The 22,626-nt window shown below is 39.2% G+C and overlaps 1 protein-coding gene across 2 annotated transcripts in view; it reads right to left on the reverse strand.

The window, feature by feature from the left end:
- Positions 1–207: 207 nt before the first annotated feature.
- LOC117293346 (transcription initiation factor TFIID subunit 1-like) overlaps positions 208–22,626 on the reverse strand; it is a 62,037-nt gene continuing 39,618 nt past the window's right edge. For both annotated transcript variants that reach the window (XM_033775632.1, XM_033775631.1), the window contains exons 29-36: positions 22,405–22,503; positions 10,351–10,443; positions 7,920–8,072; positions 6,004–6,123; positions 4,289–4,466; positions 2,968–3,174; positions 1,802–1,890; positions 208–1,077 (exon numbers count right to left, since the gene is read on the reverse strand). In XM_033775632.1, coding sequence (XP_033631523.1) covers positions 610–1,077; positions 1,802–1,890; positions 2,968–3,174; positions 4,289–4,466; positions 6,004–6,123; positions 7,920–8,072; positions 10,351–10,443; positions 22,405–22,503 — 1,407 coding nt within the window. In that variant the 3' untranslated portion in view covers positions 208–609. The remainder of the gene's footprint in view (positions 1,078–1,801; positions 1,891–2,967; positions 3,175–4,288; positions 4,467–6,003; positions 6,124–7,919; positions 8,073–10,350; positions 10,444–22,404; positions 22,504–22,626) is intronic.

A 22,626-nucleotide genomic window follows, 5' to 3' on the forward strand; every position in this document is an offset into this window, starting at 1 on the left:
GTTTTAGAGTTGTTGTTGTTGTTGCTGCTGCCGACTTGTGTTAGTGTTCTTGTTGTTTGTTTTTTAGATTATTTACTTTTGTATCGTTGTTTATATATTTCTCATAACAGAACAAAAGAATCCTTCAAACGTGGTTAGCTCTGCCTTCTGAACACACCAAGCAGTAAGTGATTACATCTTGCATTAAGGAGCTTGGTTTGTCTGCTGCCACCTAGAGGCTGCCACTGAAACAGCAGTTGACAAACATCACCTTGGACCAATCAAAACACTGATTTAGAAAGCTGATGTCACTGCAAGTTTATCCAATTAAATCATTGTAATCAAATTAATCATTGGCATGAAAACCAGTGCATGTCAGTAACCTTGAGGATAAAGTCAGGAGAACAATCTCCACTTGAACTTAATTGTCAGCTGTCACCAAGTGACAAAAAGGTGTTTTACTGAAACTTGTAATGAAATCATGTGATGCAGTGACAATAACCAATATATTGAAGGCGGTTTGACTTGCAGAAATTTGAATGGCTTTCTTAAAGGTTCATGACCCACATCATAAGGTTGAGATGAGCTAAAAATCTTCTCTCCATCTCAAACAAGGTCTTAATTATCATCTTATCCCTGATCCATGGCCTCTTCTTCATCTTCTACTTCCACAAAGTCTTCATCACTATCATCATCATCATCATCATCTTGAATCATCTTGCCTTCATCAACGTCCAGCTCCTCTTCACTCTGCTCCGCATCCGCCATCTCAGAATTCGGTCTACTCATGTCGAACTCTGCCTCGAATGATTCATCCGCCTCCGCATCAATGTCTTCTAACGCTACATTCTCATCCTCTCCGAAATTATCTCCATCGTTTTTGTCTTCACCATCGTCGTTAATTGCTCGAACAATTTCTTCTCCGTCTTCATTTTCCGATTCCTCGCTCTCGCTCTGCTGATGGAGGAACGGATTGTCTCCTTCTTCTTCATCTTCTTCATCATCATCTAGTTCGTCTTCGCTGTTCTCCGGCGTGATCTGGAGGTCGTTGTAGAGAATGCTACTCTCGGCGTCTAGGATTGGTTCAAAGCTTGATCTCTGCTTAAAAAAATAGAAACAATAATCAGAATTATTGATGCAATAATTGCATGAAATCTTCCTTATCTAAATCTTGAACGAAAATAAAAGATGAACCTAAATTGTGACAGCTTTCTGGTTATGAAACAAAAGTGACTTGCACTGTAACCCAAGGTTTGAAGATACCTGTGAAGAAAAGATGATGAAGACATGTGGGCTTTAGATGAAGGAAGAGAACCTCAACTAAATTAAAGGCATTGGACACTAATGGTAATAACTCAAAATAATTATCAGCATAAAACCTCACTGGGTAACGATCAGTGGGGAGAGGTTGATAGTATAAAAACGGCTCCCTTTGAACATGGAGGCAGAAATAGCCTCCATGCTCTGAAGTAACGTAGTTTTCGAGAAAGAAGTCATTTTCCGCGATTTGATTTTGAGACCTCAGATTTAGAATTTGAGGTCTCGAAATCAAGCATTTGAAAGCGCACAACTTCGTGTGACAAGGGTGTTTTGTCTTTCATTATTATCTCTCAACTTCAACGACCAATTGAGCTCAAATTTTCACAGTTTTTTAAATTTTTTTATGCATTTGTTGAGATACACCAAGTGTGAAGACTGGTCATAGACAATTACCATTAGTGTCCAGTGTCTTTAAACTAAATAAAACAAACCAAAACCTGCCACATGCTCTGACTTCCTACAGTAACCAATACTTAACAACACGTCTATTTATAGCACCCACCTTTTCCCCATCGTCACCCTCAATGTCCACAAATTCTCCTTCTTCAAGATCATTGCCTTGCTCATCATCATCTTCATCATCTTCAAAACCTGACCGGGAAAAAAAGGAGAAAATTAACACAAATAAATTAGTTTAATGAATCTTGTTCCCAGAGGGGAATTGATCTTGCAATGGTCCATTAAAACTTCTGAGCTACAAGCCAGTAGCAGGCATGTGAGTAACTTTCCATGAAAAAGGGGGAACATAGAAAACCGGGCAAGAAAAAAAAGAGGAAAAGATAATATTCCTATACTTTTGTACACAGGAAGTCAAGAAAAAAGAGGAAACTCAAAACCCAAACACATGAAATCTGCTGGAAAGAGGAAGTCTCACATGCCTGCAGTAGGACCATTTGGACAGAGTTTTCACTGGTCCAAGTGTGTTTGCGCAAGCGTTCGGTTAAAGGACAATAATGTTATGGTAAAATGCTGTCATCACTATGAACAAATTACTGATGTAGTTGCAACATGTCATAGCCGAGATGTCTAGAGCAGTGAACTCAATCTCTGGTGGCTAAAATCATCACAGTGTAGGTTTCAAATCCTGGTCATGACACTTGTGTTCTTGAGCCATAAATGGTTTTTTTTACTTTTTTGCTTGTGTAATTAAAAAAAAATATAAAATAAAAAATACAAATGCTTCTCATCAACCAAGAGTGAATGGATAAATGCGAGCGTTGATCTGAACAATCAAAACCTGTGCCCAATTCTACCGCCGGTGCTGCTTAAACCAAATAAGTTAGGATGGTTTCAGAAATGGTTAAGGCCTAATGAACAGGGGCAGTAATTGCGTAAGGCGCTTTGATATAACGTTAACCCTTTTAGCCCCAATATCTCTGGACATAAACAACCGATGGTGCCTACCGGTACATTATTTGACCACTGCAGCATGGAAACCTGTTCTCACAAAACATAAATCTTTTGTTCAAAGTTTGGTTTAACAAACTCTTTTATTTCCTTGAAGATTTATGACTTAGAGCTTAACAATTAATACAAATCGTCTTACTTATTAAACTCTTTTTCATAAAATTAAAAAATCATTGAAATCAGCTAAAAAAAACTTTATTCTTGGTCTTTGTTTCCACAGTGTGGTATGGTTATTCTTATTATTTATTTGCAGATCTTTACCTGTCATACTATCCTCATTAGCGATTTGACTTGAGGGTGTATTAGGAGCAGCAGACAGGCTCTCAGCGTCTGCTGCATCCAGGGCAGTCTCTCTAGCCAGGGCGATGTCCTTCTCAAGCTGAGCTAGATGCTCTTCATTAGATGCAAGCTCCATCTTACAGATCTCTAGCACCTTATGAGATATTCCTGTCAGTGTGCTTTCCTCACCTAGGATTAAGAAAAGTATAAGTGGGTTTTATTTTCTGTATGTTTTTACTGATGTTGCTGTTGAATAAAAGGAAAAGCAACACTCCACATCAAGAGGGGAAAACAAAACAAAAACCTGGAGATGAGATTTTGCAAATGGCAACCCCAAATATTAGGTCACAGCAGCACCCTCAAGAGTTCTTTTTCCCTTTCTAAAAAAAACTGTGTGGTTGTGCAGTCTTTGAACCGGTCGCTAGCAATCGTTAGGCGCATAAAACAGCTCAAGAGGATGGTAACCATGACTGGATGAAAACATTGCGCCGGATTCGTCACCATGCACATTCTTTCGAGCGGGGATTTTGACATTTACATCGGGGCATCACGCAATTCTGTTCACAACGCAAACAAATGAAGTTTGATCCTGGAGCCAATGACCTACATCAGATTTGCTAAATTGTATGTAGTTTTTAAGAAAAAATTCAAAGAAATTTTCAATCTCCATCCGGGAGTAAAATGGGTACCTGTGAGGGCATAGTTGGTTCTTGTGATTGATTAGCTAAGTGTGCTCGGATTTGGCAGCACAGGCTGTATACTCCCCAGGGAGCTGAGATCAGGGTAATAGTTTTGGAAGCGCTTTGAGACACAGTAACAATAATAATAATAACACTTGTAATGCGCACATATCCACCCTGCTGGGTGTTCAAGGCGCAGTAAAACCAAAAAACAAAACAAGAACAAAACAAAGAAAAACAGACACAACAAAATTAGTCCTTGAAAACCTGTGACATAAAATAAGTTTTGAGAAGAGATTTGAATTTTGTGGTACAAAGACAAGATCGAAGATTTAATGGTAGAGAGTTCCAGATGCGTGGCACAGTGTATAAATATTAAAAATAACAATAATAACAAGTTTTTATATGACGCTTTTTACACCCGAAGGGTGTCCCAAAGCGCTTCCACATTATTACCCCTGGTCGCTGGGCCTTAATTCGTTCCATAAACCATCTAAGCTCCCTGGGGAGTTTACAGCATATTAAAACACTGAATATCATTATTATTATTATTTATAATGCCATCCTTTTCCGACCTCAATAATGTTGAGTGGATTGACCATTGAGAATAAAAACCCACTTACCATTGTATGCAGCGCAATTCTTCATCATAAGCTCAGCATGCTCCAGGAATTGCTCCCGGCTGTGGTAGATGTGTTTCTGAGCATTCTTCCTCATCGTCTCCAAATCCATAGGTACTTGAATGATCTTATAGTAATCCTTGACTTGCTTATGGTTGACAGGCTGGTGGAAAGGCCATGACTGAAGACAGAAAAGAAGACAGTATATGGGTTACAATGGATGGAAAGAGTTGGGGATACAAGAGAGAAAAGACAGGGCTGGTGGAAACACCATGACTGAAGACAGAAAAGAAGACAGTATATGGGTTACAATGGATGGAAAGAGTTGGGGATACAAGAGAGAAAAGACAGGGCTGGTGGAAACACCATGACTGAAGACAGAAAAGAAGACAGTATATGGGTTACAATGGATGGAAAGAGTTGGGGATACAAGAGAGAAAAGACAGGGCTGGTGGAAACACCATGACTGAAGACAGAAAAGAAGACAGTATATGGGTTACAATGGATGGAAAGAGTTGGGGATACAAGAGAGAAAAGACAGGGCTGGTGGAAACACCATGACTGAAGACAGAAAAGAAGACAGTATATGGGTTACAATGGATGGAAAGAGTTGGGGATACAAGAGAAAAAAGACAGGGCTGGTGGAAACACCATGACTGGAGACAGAAAGGAAGACAGTATATGGGTTACAATGGATGGAAAGAGTTGGGGATACAAGAGAGAAAAGACAGGGCTGGTGGAAACACCATGACTGAAGACAGAAAAGAAGACAGTATATGGGTTACAATGGATGGAAAGAGTTGGGGATACAAGAGAGAAAAGACAGGGCTGGTAGAAACACCATGACTGAAGACAGAAAAGAAGACAGTATATGGGTTACAATGGATGAACAGAGTTGGGGATACAAGAGAGAAAATACAGGGCTGCTGGAAACACCATGACTGGAGACAGAAAAGAAGACAGTATATGGGTTAAAATGGATGGAAAGAGTTGGGGATACAAGAGAGAAAAGACAGGGCTGCTGGAAACACCATGACTGAAGACAGAAAAGAAGACAGTATATGGGTTACAATGGATGGAAAGAGTTGGGGATACAAGAGAGAAAAGACAGGGCTGGTGGAAACACCATGACTGAAGACAGAAAAGAAGACAGTATATGGGTTACAATGGATGGAAAGAGTTGGGGATACAAGAGAGAAATAACAGGGCTGGTGGAAACACCATGACTGGAGACAGAAAGGAAGACAGTATATGCAAGCAAACAAATACAGGGATACCCAAAACTGTCTTGGTCTGTCAGTTAGTCGACCTGTTTGAAATCTACTCATAAGAAACAGCCTAAATTGCAGAGATGTTTTCTGTAAAGTCCGGGGCTGGTCTGTTAGTTATGTACCCTGAACGTCTGTCTGTCTGTCTGTCTGTCTGTCTGTCTGTCTGTCTTGGTCTTGGTCTGTCAGTCAGTCAATGTGGCTCTACTAAGCATGTCTGTCTACTTGTCTGTCTGTTTTGGAATACACTTCATACTTACATCATGTATGGTAACAATGTTTTCTGGCAATCTGGGTCTGGTCTGTCAGTTAGTCAACCTGTCTGTCTGTTTGTTTGTTTTTTTGTTTTTTTGTTTGTTTGAGAATGAAACCCCATAGACTGATTATCAGGATCTTGGTCAGTTAGTTAGTCAACCTGTCTGTCTGTTTGGGAATACACTTAATACTTACATCAGGCACAGCCCTCATGGCACTGATAATGTTATCAAGGATGAACGAAAAGGCCACTTGATCGTCGTCATCCAACAGTGGATTGATGGCTTTCTCTATGCGAGAAAACTTGTCATCTTTCTGCGAATAGAAAAGTGAAACAAGACAACTCTTTAAGTTCCAGTTCAGCACACTACACAAACGGCTTGAGGTCTGCACAATTTATTCTATTAATGAAAAAATCAACTAACCATGCCAAAAACACTAGGCAAACCATGTGGTGTATTTGTTATCAATTAAATTAATTGAATATTTATAATTTGGTTTTTGCACTTTCACCAATGTGTATTAAAGGCAGTGGACACTATTGGTAATTGTCAAAGACCAGTCTTCTCACTGGGTGTATCTCAACAAATGCATGAAATAACAAACCTGTGAAAATTTGAGATCAATTGGTCGTTGGAGTTGCGAGATAACTATGAAAGAAGAAAAACACCCTTGTCACACGAAGCTGTGTGCTTTCAGATGCTTGATTTCGAGACCTCAAATTCAAATTTGTGGAAAAGTACTTCTTTCTCGAAAACTATGTCACTTCAGAGGAAGTCGTTTCGCACAATGTATTATACTATCAACCTCTCCCCATTACTCGCTACCATGTGAGGTTTTATGCTAAAAATTATTTTGAGTAATTACCAAGAGTGTCCACTGCCTTTAAGCACTGTAAACTCAGTACTTTCCCCCGAGTTCTGTGAAAAACAAAATCCACAGGCATTACACCCGGGTAGGAATCGAACCCATGACCTTGTCATTGTGAGAGCAGGTGTCTTACTACTAGACCATCGAGCTAGCCTATTAACACATAGTAAATTGAATTATAACGAATAAAATGTCAAGCCTTTATTATCCCATGAGAGAATGGATTTAAGGCCTTCGTGGAATTCCAGAAACAAGGGTTCAAGACTAAGTTCAGAATGTGACAATTAGCATAAAAGGCCACTTTTAATTAGCACTGCACCTGAAAGTTCACTTTACTCTTAAAAAGTTTGACCATCGGTGTTATTCAAAACAGCCTATCACTGGGAAACAAAACGTACACATCTTACAGGGGTGAGAGTCATTACTAACAAAAAAGTCTGAAACTTGGATACAAATTCAAAGGTATGTTTTACTCATTTGTTTAATTAATTAATTTTAAGTAACTGTTCTCCTCCCTATAGGAGTGTACAGTGCATCTCCCTCTCAGTTTTTCTGTGTAAGATTTAGGCAATTTTAAATAGTAATGTTATGTTTTCCTCCAAATTGTTAACTATGTTACTGTTCATGTAATTCTGCTGCTGGCAGCGAATTGAATAGAATTTTAATAAACCATTGAATGAAATGAATGAAAAATGTTGAAATGATGCCATTTCCACCTTTTGGTAACCCCTGGGGTTATAGATTCCAAGGAGCTTTTGGAAACAGTATCCAAAGCACTACAAAAACAGACCAATGAGCAGGATTTCTTTATTTGTGGAAAAAAACATTGTCTCATTTTCTTCACCATGCCTGATGTCTGAACAATCTCATCCCTGATCTTACTGATAAGAAGTTTAGTCAACGTTTTGCTAGCATTACCGGATAATTACAAGCTAGGAATTCTAAGACAAAGTCTCCTGAGTCATTGTCTAAATACAGCGGTAATTAATGCTTGATTGGAAATGTTTGCAGACTAAAACATGGTGTTTTAGTGGATGAACATCAATTCATTCATAGAGACTATAATCTCTTAAACAGATTGGATATTTTTGTTTTTACAATTAAACAGTGAAAGGGGCTGTGTTGACATGCTCAAAGCCGGCCTCACAACAGAATCACAAGAGCTTGAGTTCGGTGCTTTTATCCGCTCGGACACAACAAAATAAAACAAAACGAGAGAGAGAGAGAGAAGGCACACTTACCTCCTCCATTCTCTTCTTACAGAGTGCCAGCATGTTCCTGCCTACCATGGTCATGGGGCTAGTGTCTCCATTATACAGGGTGCTGTTATCAACGATTTGCTGAACGTCTCCAAGGAACTCGTTGCGAGATTGATACTTACGAGCTCGCAATTTCTATTATCACAGGGAACAAAAAATACGACAACACTAGTTTAGATTCTTGGTGAGCTGACATGGGCTTGATTTCAACAAAGAGCTAAAATTTATCTTTAGCTAACAAGCTTAAAGGCAGTAGACACTATTGGTAATTACTCGAAATAATTATTAGCATAAAACCTTATTTGGTAACGAGTAATGGGGAGCTGTTGATAGTATAAAACATTGTGTGAAACGGCTCCCTCTGAAGTAACATAGTTTTCGAGAAAGAAGTAATTTTCCACGGATTTGATTTTGAGACCTCAAATTTAGAACTTGAGGTCTCGAAATCAACAATCTAAACGCACACAGCTTCATGTGACAAGGGTGTTTTTGTTCTTTCGTTATTATCTTGCAAGTTCGATGTCCGATTGAGCTCAAATTTTTACAGGTTTGTTATTTTATGCATATGTTGAGATACACTAAGTGAGAACACTGGTCTTTGACAATTACCAATAGTGTCCAGTGTCTTTAACTGCTAAGCAAAGTGTGATGCCACAATACAAATCACTTGGCAACTCATCTTCAGATGAATCTTAGAGCTTTGTGAAATCGAGCGGAGACTTAACATCTATGCCTTTCTAAACTGAACTTGCTATTTTCTACTGTGAGTAGACATCAATGATTATTTATTTTTCTCTATTTATTTTTCTCTGCCTCATTAAATAGCTTTGTTTAATGGTTATTCTTTTAAAAAGATGTTTGTACTGTTTTCATGAAGTAGGCCTACATGTATAGAAATAAATCAAATTTTGAATGAATTGAATGAATTATGAATAGGGTTGACGTAAAATAACTAAAAACTGTCTTTTACATGCAACACAAGTTCCTTCAACCCACCCCCCTTCCATTGTTTTCCTGTCAAAACTATTAAACATACGTAGACATCAATACAATTAATAACATCAATGCAATTAATACAATCAAGAATAACAATATATCCAATACATCAATATAATCATGCATAAAAGTCAAAGCAATCAAGGATACATAGATCATTACAATCAAGAAAATAGATCGGTACAATCAATACGACCAAGCATATTAAATGGAATCAATAAATCAAGCATATCAGTCAATAAAATCAAGCACGTACATGTAATATAAGTTAAAGCAATCAAGGATATATTCAACACAATCACAAATACAAATCAATACAAGCAACCATTCTAACCATATAAAAATCAATCACAATCCTGAAATCACATTAATATAAATTACTGCACATATAAATTAAAATAATAAAGTATACATAAATCAATCAAATCAAGCAAACACTGTGAAGTAATTTCACTTTTAGTTAGTATTGAAACAGTCCTCTTTGTTTGCTTTGTTCTTAATGCACAATCACAGTGGCAAAGTTATACGGACCCGAGTAGCATGCCTGTGGTATTTTTTCACAGGACTCGGGAAAGTACTGAGTATACAGTGCTAACACACATCGGTGTATGGGTAAAAAACCAAAATTAATATTCTTTATCCCCGATGCAAATTTAACATCTCTTATTATACGGACTACATTTTCAAATATAAGTAATAATCCACACAGGACAGTATTTCAAACAGAAACCAGGCACATCAAGATGAATTCTTTTTGTATTTTGTAAAAATAAAGCCCATGGGCAAATACATTTAGGTCTGGTATTAATCCACAGCAACCACAGTAATTGCCGTGGTGCCCTGTGCTTTTGCTGTCATGCCCTTTGCAAAGTTCCTATACAAATTTAAATTTCCCCATAGGAGTGCCCTTTACTAGAGGAAAAATGATGTGCCCCTTTAAGAGAGAATTTCAAGGCATACATTTCTTGAACACAGCAATTTGCTACTGTTCAAGAGTTTGAGGAAAATCATATAAAATTTTGCCTTAAAGACATTATACACCTTTGGTAATTGTCTAAACCAGTCTTTTCACTTGCTGTATCTCAACACATCGATAAAATAACAAACCTGTGGAAATTTGAGCTCAATCGGTCATCGAAGTTGCGAGATAATAATGAAGAAATAAACACCCTTGTCACACAAAGTTGTGTGCTTTCAGATGCTTGATTTCGAGACCTCAAACTCTAAATCTGAGGTCACGAAATCAAATTTGTGGAAAATTACTTCTTTCTCGAAAACTACATTACTTCAGAGGGAGCCGTTTCTCACGATGTTTTATACCATCAACCTCTCCCCATTACTCGTATACAAAAAAAAGTTTTATGCTAATAGTTATTTGAGTAATTACCAATAGCATCCACTGCCTTTAAGTACTTACCTCTCTCATTGTCTGCAAGTCCATTGCGTTGTGTACAATCTTGTAATAGTCGGCAAGATGACGAGTGCTTACTGGATGATGGAACGGCGTGGCCTGTTGATTGGGGGGAAAATAAAAGACAGATAAATAATTAAATAAATAAATCTGCTCTGTAATAACTTCTTCTTTTTTCTGGAGAAACAAAAATTATGGGAAAAGTTTCCAGTTTGTAAGAGATGTGGAAAAGCAACAACAATAAAATCACAACAAAGTTGAGGGCACAAGGACAAAGAATTATATTTACAAGAGTGCCTTAAGTGAACATAATCACTGTAGCTCGCAAGCTTCAGGAAACCTGTAAACAAGGGTGCTTGCTATCCGAACCAGAAATATCAGAGTTAACATCTACTCTCCCATGATAAGTGTTCTCAGTTCTGTCACATTCACCGCTAAACCTAGTCTTGAAGTCAAGACGATAATTGTTAAGCACGGTGCAGTTGGAGCGCGGTGCAGTTACGGGGACGGTACACACACCAACGAACCCAGTATGTGTGTGTGTGAGTGCCACGTGCTACCTACGACCGTTTCATGTGTATAATCGCACTGTGAATGTTGCATGAACGACAGACAAATAGGCAGCACCAAATGACTTGTCATCAAGTCTACCCTAAACCTAGCACACTGAACCTACAGCTAAATGTCCCATCCTAAGGACACAGTAGTAATGTATCACAATGAAGATACTCTACCTCGAGCACACAAGTGGCACACAACTGGGACTGAAACCACACTCATCTGTCCAGCGTTCTTAACTACTCGGCCACAACAACCCATGCCAAAGATGAATCTTTTGGCAAAACTGCAAGCATGGCAGTAAACATTACACTTTTGTTTGTCTCTTTAAACTACAAGCAAGATCTCAGTACAACACAGTGAGTCAATAAAATCCTGACCACATATTAAAATGTTCTACTTAGCTATGGGACTCTGCTAGATTGGGTCCCAAAAGCAATCAGTAAGCAACTCAAACTAGTTACTTGGTTGAATTGGATGTGCTAAACTTCACGCCAAACATGGTTGCCAATGAGGCTATCAAAATAAAGAAGAAGAAAAAAAGGCTGATGAATCTTGATAGATTTAAGATAGAACAACCAAGTTCATTCAAACCATACTACCCTGCCTGATCTAACCGTGCAGCCCCCTTTAAACTACAATTTACCATGTGTCCAGCCTGCCGTTTTGACGTCTTGTTAACACCAAAAGCTAACTGGAGCCTGGAACTCTGAGATCTTTGGGGAATTACAACCCAAAGGATGAGAGAGAGAGAGCAAGACGGAGAGAGATGACTACCTAGTAATCTGGCCGCCGACCGACGATGGTTAGACGTCCCAGGCCACTAGGGGATGGGTATTTATAAAACACCCTTGATGGTGAAGGGGTGTGGGGTGGGGGGGGGGGGGTTCCGGTTGGCTAGAGGAGTAACGTGTTTCCCCCCTTTCCACCCAGAATGAGTCATGGCCATGTGACATAATCTAGACTTGGGATCTAGTTTGGGGCTTAGTCTTAATTATGGATGTCTGTTTAGTCTACACTCAAATCAAATAAATTCAGGACATTTTCTCCCTTGTTAATACACAATATTACTTGACGCAAGGGACGCGACGGACAGGGCCAAGTGGAGGAGATCGCCATAGGGAGAAAACAGGCCAACCCAGAACAGACTGGACAACAGCCTTCAAACTGACATGATGACATATCGCTTTATATCACATTCCATTATTGTCCCTAGAGGAGTGTATCAAAGTGCACATTATTCTGTCCTGCAAAATACATGATGAACTAATTTTTAACTACTTTTTAATTTTGTCATTGGATATGTTGTTCAACATAGAACAATGATCACAGATTCATAAATACCTCAGACAGTTTCGCTATTCCTATTGGTGGAGAGCGCGTCACGTAGGTGTGTATAAACCTTTGTTTATGACCGGTAAAAAGAGTTAATTCATGGGCGTGACACGCGACCTTGCACCTGTTCTTTTAAGACAGTTTCTTCATTCCTATTGGCCGAGAGCAACAGCTGAAACAGTTGTGCCACATCACGCGATACGCGCGACACGCACAGCATTCCCTTATAAGGAGTTGTTTACCCGAGGGCGACGGAGGGCTTTACCATTTCATAGCCGGAAGGGTGTTGTGTTGAAAGAAATCATTTAACAATTATAATTTTTGCATTTATTTTACTTTTTGACCAAAAAGTGATGATGTTTTTGACCGAAAAGGTATTTACGAATGGGAATCAAAGTGTGTTGAATCGGTTTTCAACTAGTGGTTTAAATCCGACGAGGCCTGGTTTTTTATAATTTACCTCGACTTCGTCTCGGTAAAATTATCAAGAACCAGGCCTCGTTGGGATTAAACCACTAGTTGAAAACCTCTTCACCACACATTGATTCCCTTATTCAAAATCTCTTACAAGGCATTTTCAAGTGCTTTTTTGAGGAACAACATGCAGGTTTTTTTCTGCACAGTTCTCACTCATCACAAAAGGTAAGAGGGGAGCGAATACGACGTCGGATATTTGCGTTGACGGTTTCCCTAGTGAAAGATGAATACATTTTTTAATTTCCCGTACGCACAAGTGGAACATGGAATAATGTAGTGTGCGTCAGTGTCCCACAGACCATGAGGACAAAGGTGCACAAATTGTATAACGAAATTATCTTCAAGCAAACTTGACGCACAGTTCTACGAAAATATGTCCGAGTTATAACAGCACAATACGCAAAGTGTGATAGGAACCTTTTGGATACAGTTTATCACACTGTGGTTGTCATAAATTAAATAATCAGAATCGACAGTCACTATACAACCCTTCAGGTGATCCTACCCCCTTCCCAGGTTGTATTGTAAACTTAGGTGAGACCCCTGGCTACAACAAGGCAGTTACAGTTTGAATTACTTCTGACTGACACCCCTGAACTAAAATATCGACTAATGGGGAGCCTCCAACATAGGGCTAGATAGCTCAATTGGTTCAAGTCTGGCTCGAGTCAACTTTTCTTAATTCAACCGAAAATCAAACTGATATAAAAGTGTTTCATCTTTGTTGCGAAAGGCATTTTTTCAAATCCACTAAACAAAGAAATTCTTATTCTCTTTGATGCTACAGTACAGCGACTCTGAAAAGTCAAGAAAGCTACAACCCACAAAAGTACATACAAGTCAAGGAACTTTAACAAACCGCAGAAAAAAACATTTCCGTCTTTAAAAACCTCTATTTATGAAAGTTTGACAAGCTTTCAGAAATGATTACAGCCCCTCGGTCAAGTATCGTTGGACGCCAATATCCTGAGACAAATCAAGACATTTCAGCGACACCTCCCGCCAGAGAAATATAATGGACAGTGCCAACAAAGCTTGCCTCCTCTGACGATAGTTTTGAGTCCAATTTCCTTTGACTTCACAAATCAAGGAATTCTAAAGCTGCTTGGAAGTTGACGATTGATCATTCTGAACTTATCTGTAGGTCAGTGTTATGGTTTTGTTGGTCAGAGCCAGCAAATGTCTTACTTTCATAACTAAGTAAAGTAAGGCAACAGTAAATATTGTTTAAGTTCTAACACAAAAATCGCTCTTGAAGGGGAACAACAATTAATAATAATAATAATAACCTGTTTTTATATAGTGCTTTTCACATCTGTAGGGCGTCCCAAAGCGCTTCACATTATTACCCCTGGTCACTGGGCCTTAATTCACTCCTTAAACCATCTAAGCTCCCTGGTGGGGAGTATACAGCCTGTGCAACATTAGTATGCGCTACTCGGCTAAATCAATCACAAGAACCATCTGTGCCCTCACAGGTACCCATTTACCCCTGGGTGGAGAGAAGCAATTATAGTCAAGTGTCTTGCTCAAGGACACAAGTGTCACGACCGGGATTCAAACTCACACTCTGCTGAACAGAAGCACCAGAGCTTGAGTTCAGTGCTCTTATCCGCTCGGCCACGACACCCTGGCAACTGCTGTGGGTGCTACGGGTTATTTCTTTGCCTGAATCGTTGTAAAAACCGCTGCTAAAATATAGGACTTGAACTGCCTCTAGCTACCAGGTAATCTTGGTGGTCTAGTTGGTATGACACTGCTCTAGAATTGCAAAGGTTGCGGGTTCAAATCCCACCCGAGCTATATGCCTGTAATTTTTGTTACACAGCACTCTGGAAAATACTGAATATTAAAGGAACACATTGCCTTGGATCAGACCAGTTGGTCTTTGACAAGCGTTTGTAACTGTTTTTTTTATAAAATGCATATGGGTAGAAAGATGTTGTAAAAGTAGAATACAATGATCCACACAAACATGCCTAGAAATTGCACAGTTTTCCTTTTACCTCGTCGACTAACACGGTCGGCCATTTATGGGAGTCAAATTTTTGACTCCCATAAATGGCCGACCGTGTTAGTTCGCGCAGTAAAAGGAAAACCACGCAATTTCGAGGCAAACTTGTGTGGATAATTGTATTCTACTTTTAAAACATCTTTCCAACCATATGCATTTTATTTAAAAAAACGGTTACAATCGCTCAGTTATGACCAACTCGTCCGATCGAAGGCAATGTGTTCCTTTAAGTGCTAAATGTGTAAAACCAAAAATCATGTAGTTGGTCCCAACCATGTTGAGTTTTACATGTTCATAATTTGTAAAGGCTCATTGTTAATTGTTAAAGACCAGTATTCTCACTTGGAGTATCCCAACATAATATATGCAATGCATAGAATAACAACTCCATTAAAATTTGGGTTCAATTGGTCATCTAATTTTCAAGAGAATAATGAAAGAAAAAACACCCTTGTTGCATTACTTTGTGTGCTTTCAGATGCAAAATAAAAGGCTTTAACTGAAGTGTATGAGTGAAGATAACTTTCCCAAAAACTATGTTACTTCAGAGGCAGGCGCTTCTCACAATGTTGTATACTATCAACAGCTCTCCATTGCTTGTTGCCCAGTAAGTTTCTAACAATTATGTTGAGTAATTACCAATAGTGTCGAGTTCCTTTAAAGACACTGGACACTGTTGGTTATTGTCAAAGACCAGTACCCTCACTTGGTGTATCTCAACATATGCATAAAATAACAAACCTGTGAAACTTTGAGCGCAATTGGTTGTTGAAAGTGCAAGATAATACTGAAAGAAAAACACACCCTTGTCATACGAAGCTGTGTGCTTTCTGATGCTTGATTTCGAGACCTCAAATTCTAAATCTGAGGTCTCAAAATCAAATTCGTGGAAAATTACTTCTCTCTCGAAAACTACTCCACTTCAGAGGGAGCTGTTTCTCACAATGTTTTATGCCATCAACCTCTCCCGATTACTCGTTACCAAGTAAGGTTTTATGCAAATAGTTATTTTTAGTAATTACTAATAGTGTTGAGTGCCTTTAACAGAAGGCTAGAAATCTGAAGTACACTTCATCCCCTGGGTCAGGTTACCCTGGCTGATACCTGCTCCTGAGGGGGTGGTTCTTCATGATGAAATGCTTTCAATTTCCGTAGCTTTACTGATCAGTAAAGTACATTTATTCCATCATGTAAAAAATAATGTGCTATTTTCCCAGAATCTGAAGATTGAATTGGTCTGGGAAAATGAACATGATGTATGTTGTATTTACACTGTCTCTGCTGCGCCTTGAACATTTGTAAAGATTGATTTAGCTTGTTACAAATACCTACTATTATTTATTCATTATTTATTTATGATGCTGACAAATTGTGGTAAGTGTAACATGGCATTTACTGAGCACCTAAACCTTAGACATTGAAAGTTCATCTTTGTCAATTTTTCCCCATTGGATTGGAAGGCAGTTTGTACACAGACCTTACGGATGTTATTTGTGGGGTCAACCGATGTTACTCTATTTTCCCTTTTCTTACAAAAATAAGCTCAGCAGGGTAACATTTATTTCTTTGTAAAGAAAAAGGTCTGTGCATTGGCCCGAAATACCACACAGTTTCTTTAAGTTCCACCCAGTGAGACTAAAGGTGTCTGTGGTTTAGTCTTTTCAGAATGTGGTCAGATCAGAGACCCCCCCCCCCCCCCCCCGACCCTCCCTAAAGAAAAACATGATCAGCCTGAAACACTAGGTTCACACCCGACACCATGTTCCCCCCCAGCGGGGACAGTGGTTTCCCGTTCTGCTTTAAGGCCTCGTTCAGACAACCAATGGAAACTCTCAACCAAGGTTTTCCCTGGAGACAATTTCCCATTCGCTTGGCTACCAGGAAAGCTGACATTTCCCTCCCATTGCAATCCCAGGTGGTTGTCGTTTAAAGCTTGCACTTTTAGAGACGCACATCCTCTCTGGGGAAATGTTTGTGATGTCAAACTGATTTATAATAAACAATAACAGACTTGACTCTTGCATATAAAGATGTACTCAATTATTTAAGGTACTATTTAAGGATTGTGTGCATGACATCTCATGCTTTGAACTTGCTCTTTAAGGGGTACAGCAATTTTCCTCTTGGGTCACTTCTGCAAAGGGCATCACAGCAAAAGCACAGGGCACCACAGCAATTGCTGTAGGTGCCAAGAGTTATTTTGAGGCAGGATATTTGGAAAAATTTGAAGAATTTTATAGAGACATGGATGAACTGTACTATAGGTTTTCATAGACTGTTCAAGCTTCTTAAAGGGAAGGCACACGTTTGGTAATTACTCAAAACCAATATTAACTTAAAAACTGACTTGGTAACGAGCATTGGAGAGCTGTTGATAGTATAAAACATCGTGGGAAACGACTCCCTCTGAAGTAATGTAGTTTTTGAGGAAGAGGTTATTTCTCACTAAAATAATAAAAGACTTCTAGGTAGAAGTCTTTTATTCCTATCTGAAAGCACACAAATTCGTCCAGCAAGGGTGTTTTTTCTTTCATCATTTTCTCGCCACTTCGATGACCGATTGAGCCTAAATTTTCAAAGCCTTGTTATTTTATGGTTATGATGGGATACACCCAGTGAGAACACTGGTATTTGACAATTACCAAACGTGTACCTTCCCTTTAAAAACAGTTTGACTAATTTTTCACATAAATTTGAATCAGATGAAAGCAGGAAGAATATCATGCCATTGGTAGGGCTGCCAAAATAGTTGCAGCAGTGTTCATGTTTTGTGTTAAAAACATACACATGCTAACAAACATGTGCAAAGTAAGTATGGCTTAATCCGTTGTGGGTGTCAGGAGAAAATTAGGAAAAACCATGCACAGTTTTTAGCATGGAAACACGTTGTCGTTAATTTAGGATGAAACAACCCAAATCAGCTGTCGCATTGTGGTTGAAGTGTCATCGATGAATAAAAAATAACCCCCTAAGTTCCGAGCTTTCAGCGAGGGAGCTGTACGAGTATCACCAATGGAAATGTATGGCACTGAAACCTTTGTTAACTGTTGTGGGAGTAGTGACTCGTTCTTACACGTCCGTTTAAAACCTTGCAGGGTTGTTGCCGTGCGATAAAGGCCCTCGCCTTCGCCTCGGGCTTTTATCGCGTGGCAATTTGACCCTGCCGGCTTTAAACGGCCGTGTAAGAGCTCGTCGCTACCCTTTTACTCCCTTGGTAAACTTTCAGACTTAAGTTAAACTTGAATGATGTTCCTTCAGAGAAATAGCTACAAGTACAAATCAAAATTGCTGACAGTTATCACAGACAGAGGTGTAAGCCAAATCCAAACAGGAGTCAGCGAATTACTGAAATAGTATCAAGTACGTCTCTGGTTGTTTTGATAAAGGCGTAGTATTGTGTAAACAGACTGCAAAGGAGTCAAACGAAGCTTGCTCCCGGATGTTAATGTGACATCCTGAACCTAGACTAAATAATGTAATCATGGAGACGGAAATGAATAATTAAAGAACTGAGGCTGTGGGGCAATGAACATAGTGTAAATGTGTGTCCCAAAGAGCTTCACAGCTAAAAACTCATCCAAGAGAAGTCTAAATTTGCAGTCAAACAGAAACAACGACTGTTCTCTATTTCAACAAATGAAAAGGCAAACTGAGCCGAACATGGGGTCCAGCAATAAGTCAAATAACATAAATGTTACTAGCATCCAGACTTTTGAGACCTTCCCCAAGGGACACAGACAGCCTAGATATTACTTAAAGGAAACAAAAATCGTGAAGATCATAGATTACACGGTCTAATGATGATGAAAATTGAAAACATCCCTTGAAATATATCTGTCTGAAATGTCATAATCTGATGAGAAATAAATAGTCTAACTTCGCGTTTGGAGTTTATCGCTCAGTGAGCGTTTTATTCATTTTTGTTTTGGTACGATGCAATGCAAAATGTGTAATCGGTTTTCACTATTCTCTCGTGACCCAGAAGGCCGATCGATCTCAAACTTCTACAGGTTTGTCAGTTGATGTATATGGTTGATTACATAAAGTGCTTACACTGCCAGCAACTGTTTTGTTAGCAAAAACCAATTCAGTAGGCCTAATGTTTCGTTAACTTATCTCTGGACCCAATGTTGGGCTCAAGTTTGCCGAATCCTTTTTCGCTTAGAGAGGGTCTCCAAAGTCTGAACACTAATAACACTCATCATGTTAATGGACTGGTAAGTCTGAACACTAGTAACACTCATCATGTTAATGGACTGGTAAGTCTGAACACTAGTAAAACTCATCATGTTAATGGACTGGTAAGTCTGAACACTAGTAACACTCATCATGTTATTGGACTGGTAAGTCTGAACACTAGTAACACTCATCATGTTAATGGACTGGTAAGTCTGAACACTAGTAGCACTCATCATGTTAATGGACTGGTAAGTCTGAACACTAGTAACACTCATCATGTTATTGGACCGGTAAGTCTGAACACTAGTAACACTCATCATGTTAATGGACTGGTAAGTCTGAACACTAGTAACACTCATCATGTTAATGGACTGGTAAGTCTGAACACTAGTAACACTCATCATGTTAATGGACTGGTAAGTCTGAACACTAGTAACACTCATCATGTTATTGGACTGGTAAGTCTGAACACTAGTAACACTCATCATGTTAATGGACTGGTAAGTCTGAACACTAGTAACACTCATCATGTTAATGGACTGGTAAGTCTGAACACTAGTAACACTCATCATGTTAATGGACTGGTAAGTCTGAACACTAGTAACACTCATCATGTTAATGGACTGGTTCGTTGGACCGCCGGAACATGGTTCAAAATACATACTCTCTCATGTACATGTAGGAGTGTTTTCATAGCTTTGGGGCACTGTGGTGTTTATTTGAATACTGCCCTAAAAACAGCCAGAGATGTAACTGGAACCTGCTGTCACCTCGCTGAACGTGGACGGATTTTATACTCTTGACCAAAATACTGTTACTGGTTCTATTTCTGGTTTCTTAACAAGTAGCAAGTATGCGCCATAATGTTTGACCGCACGAGGGCGCTTTCAAACATAGTTGTATCACTTCCGGGGTATATTCGAATACCCGAAACAGTTATTAAAGACTTGAACACTTTACCACCACAGACATCATGTCACCAAAGGAGATGTTACAAGCCTATTAAACAGTGCAGGACAAATCGCGTATACCCCTGGTAGTGTTAAATACCAAGAGAGCGCCCTCACCAAGTCCAAAATACGGCGCATTTAACTGATCCTTTCGCAGGTGACTTTTATTGTATCTTTTTTTAAATTTTATCAGTTACATTGAAAAGACCAACTGATGAAACAACCTTTAACCCAACACACCAGACATTTCATTTCCAACAGCTATATTCGAATATAGGATTCAAACTGCCTTTAGCTACCGGGCAACCTCGGTAGTCTAGTTGGTAAAACACTGCTCTAGAATTGCAAGGGTCGTGAGTTCGAATCCCACCCGAGTAACATGCCTGTGATATTTTTTCACAGGACTCGGGAAAGTACTAAGTATACAGTCCTAACACACATCGGTGTATGGGTAAACAACCAATATTAATAAGCTATATTCTCAATTTCCAACTACAAGACTTTAAAGACACTGAACATATGAACACTATTGGTAATTGTCAAAGACCAGTCTTCTCACTAGGTGTATCTCAACATATGCATAAAATAACAAACCTGTGAAAATTTGAGCTCGATTGGTCATCGGAGTTGCGAGATAACTTTGAAAGAAAAAACACCCTTGTGTGCTTTCAGATGCTTGACTTCGAGACCTCAAATTCTAAACTTGAGGGCTCAAAATCAATTCGTGGAAAATTACTTCTTTCTCGAAAACTACTCCACTTCAGAGGGAGCCGTTTCTCACAATGGTTTATACTATCAACCTCTCCCCATTATCGTTACCAAGTAAGGTTTTATGCTAATAATTATTTTGAGTAATTACCAATAGTGTCCACTGCCTTTAAGAGAGATGATCCTAAGATGGGTAAACAAACTCTGTCCGTTGCATGCCTAGAGAGAGACTTGTTTCACACCTAACTCCAAGACAAACAATGGCTTGACAAGGAGGGCTTCCTGCGCTCCTCTCAACACCCACAGACTCATTCATGTGACTAGAATAAGAATAACATTCTCACCCCACCCCCCCCCCCCTCCTCTGGGTCTTTATGGAATAGGTGACTTGACATTTCTAAGGATTGAACTGTTTGGGAGAACTGAAATACTGTAGTGCATAGCCACAATCATCGGTACACATTTTGTTACAATGAAACCAAATGAACAACTATACGCATTGAATAAACCGTTGCGGTACCCGCTGCAAAATCATAGGATTCGAACTGCCTCTAGCTACAGGGCAATCTCAGGGGTCTAGTTGGCCCACCTGAGCACCATGCCTGTGATTCCTTTTTTTTTTTCAGAGCTTGGGAAAGTACTAAGTATACACATCAGTGAAAATGGGTAAAACCAAAATTCATAAATATTCTTTATCCCCGATGCAACTTTCCATCTATTGAATAAATCTTTGCAGATCTTGAATTGGACAAACTCAAGCACCTTTTGAGCGGTTTTTTCGACACAGCGATCGTCAACTGGAAATAACGTTGAGATCGGTGGTTTTTAAACTGTCGATCATAATACTGAAGTGTGTGTACTTTAGCTTACTCCCCTGACTCCACTGTTAATTTTTAGCTGCTTTTTTGTTATGGTTCTAGCTGGTCCTAATGATGTCATTATTTCTTGGTCATTATCCGCATAGTAAGCTCATACCGTTACATTTTGCATTCTCTTCCGTCTGATTTTTGTTTTGTTTTGTCGTCTTTGCTTTTTGTTTTTTGTATTTTGTCTAGAACTGTTCCCCACTAGCCTGAACATCTGACGTCACACTTCGAGGCTCTTGAATAATGCCAGAGACCGGCCTCCAGCCCGCGTGTACATTCACCTTTGACCTACATTCATTTCACATAGAGATACGCAGTCAAATTCTATGGCAGACATGATAGCAGTGTACTGTTTGGGCATCTATATGGAAAGCTCATGTCACTGCACGTTTTATCCATAGATGTCATTGTATCCAATGGAATCACTGGATTTGAGTAGCAGGTACCTGTCTTTATCCTTGGGGGTACAGACAGGGGCCCAGTCTAGTTCCCCACAAGGCTTGGCTTAGTGAGCAGCCTCCTTCCTCACAGCTTACGTTACTTTTTTAAAGGGAAGGTACACGTTTGGTGATTGTCAAAGACCAGTGTTCTCACTTGGTGTATCCCATCATAAGCATAAAATAACAAGCCTGTGAATATTTGAGCTCAATTGGTCATCGAAGTTGGGAGAAAATGATGAAAGAAAAAACACCCTTGTTGGACAAATTTGTGTGCTTTCAGATAGGAATAAAAGACTTCTACCTTCAGAGGGAGCCGATTCTCACAATGTTTTATACAATCAACAGCTCCCCAATGCTCGTTACCAAGTCAGTTTTTAAATGAATAATTGTTTTGAGTAATTACCAAACGTGTACCTTCCCTTTAAGCGCTGAGTTACCACAATATGGGTCTGGTTAGAATGAGGAGAATCCCAGTAAATCACTCCAGGGAACTTAAGGGGTTGAATGAAATAGAAAGTGGAAGGTTGACTTACATATGGAATATCTCTCAACTCATTCAGCACTGTTTCCAGCATAATACTCAGGGTGACAACTGGATCAGTACGACGTCTATTATTAGACTGGTTAGGACGCTGTCAAATGGAAAGTAACGAAATATCAAGATCACACAAACATGAATACCGGAACCCCAAAACTTGCTTAACACAAAAGCTTTTGCTTAGCAAAAACATGTTACCAGCCAGAACACCATAATG

Source organism: Asterias rubens, chromosome 8, assembly GCF_902459465.1.
Source record: "Asterias rubens chromosome 8, eAstRub1.3, whole genome shotgun sequence".
Lineage (NCBI taxonomy): Eukaryota > Metazoa > Echinodermata > Asteroidea > Forcipulatida > Asteriidae > Asterias > Asterias rubens.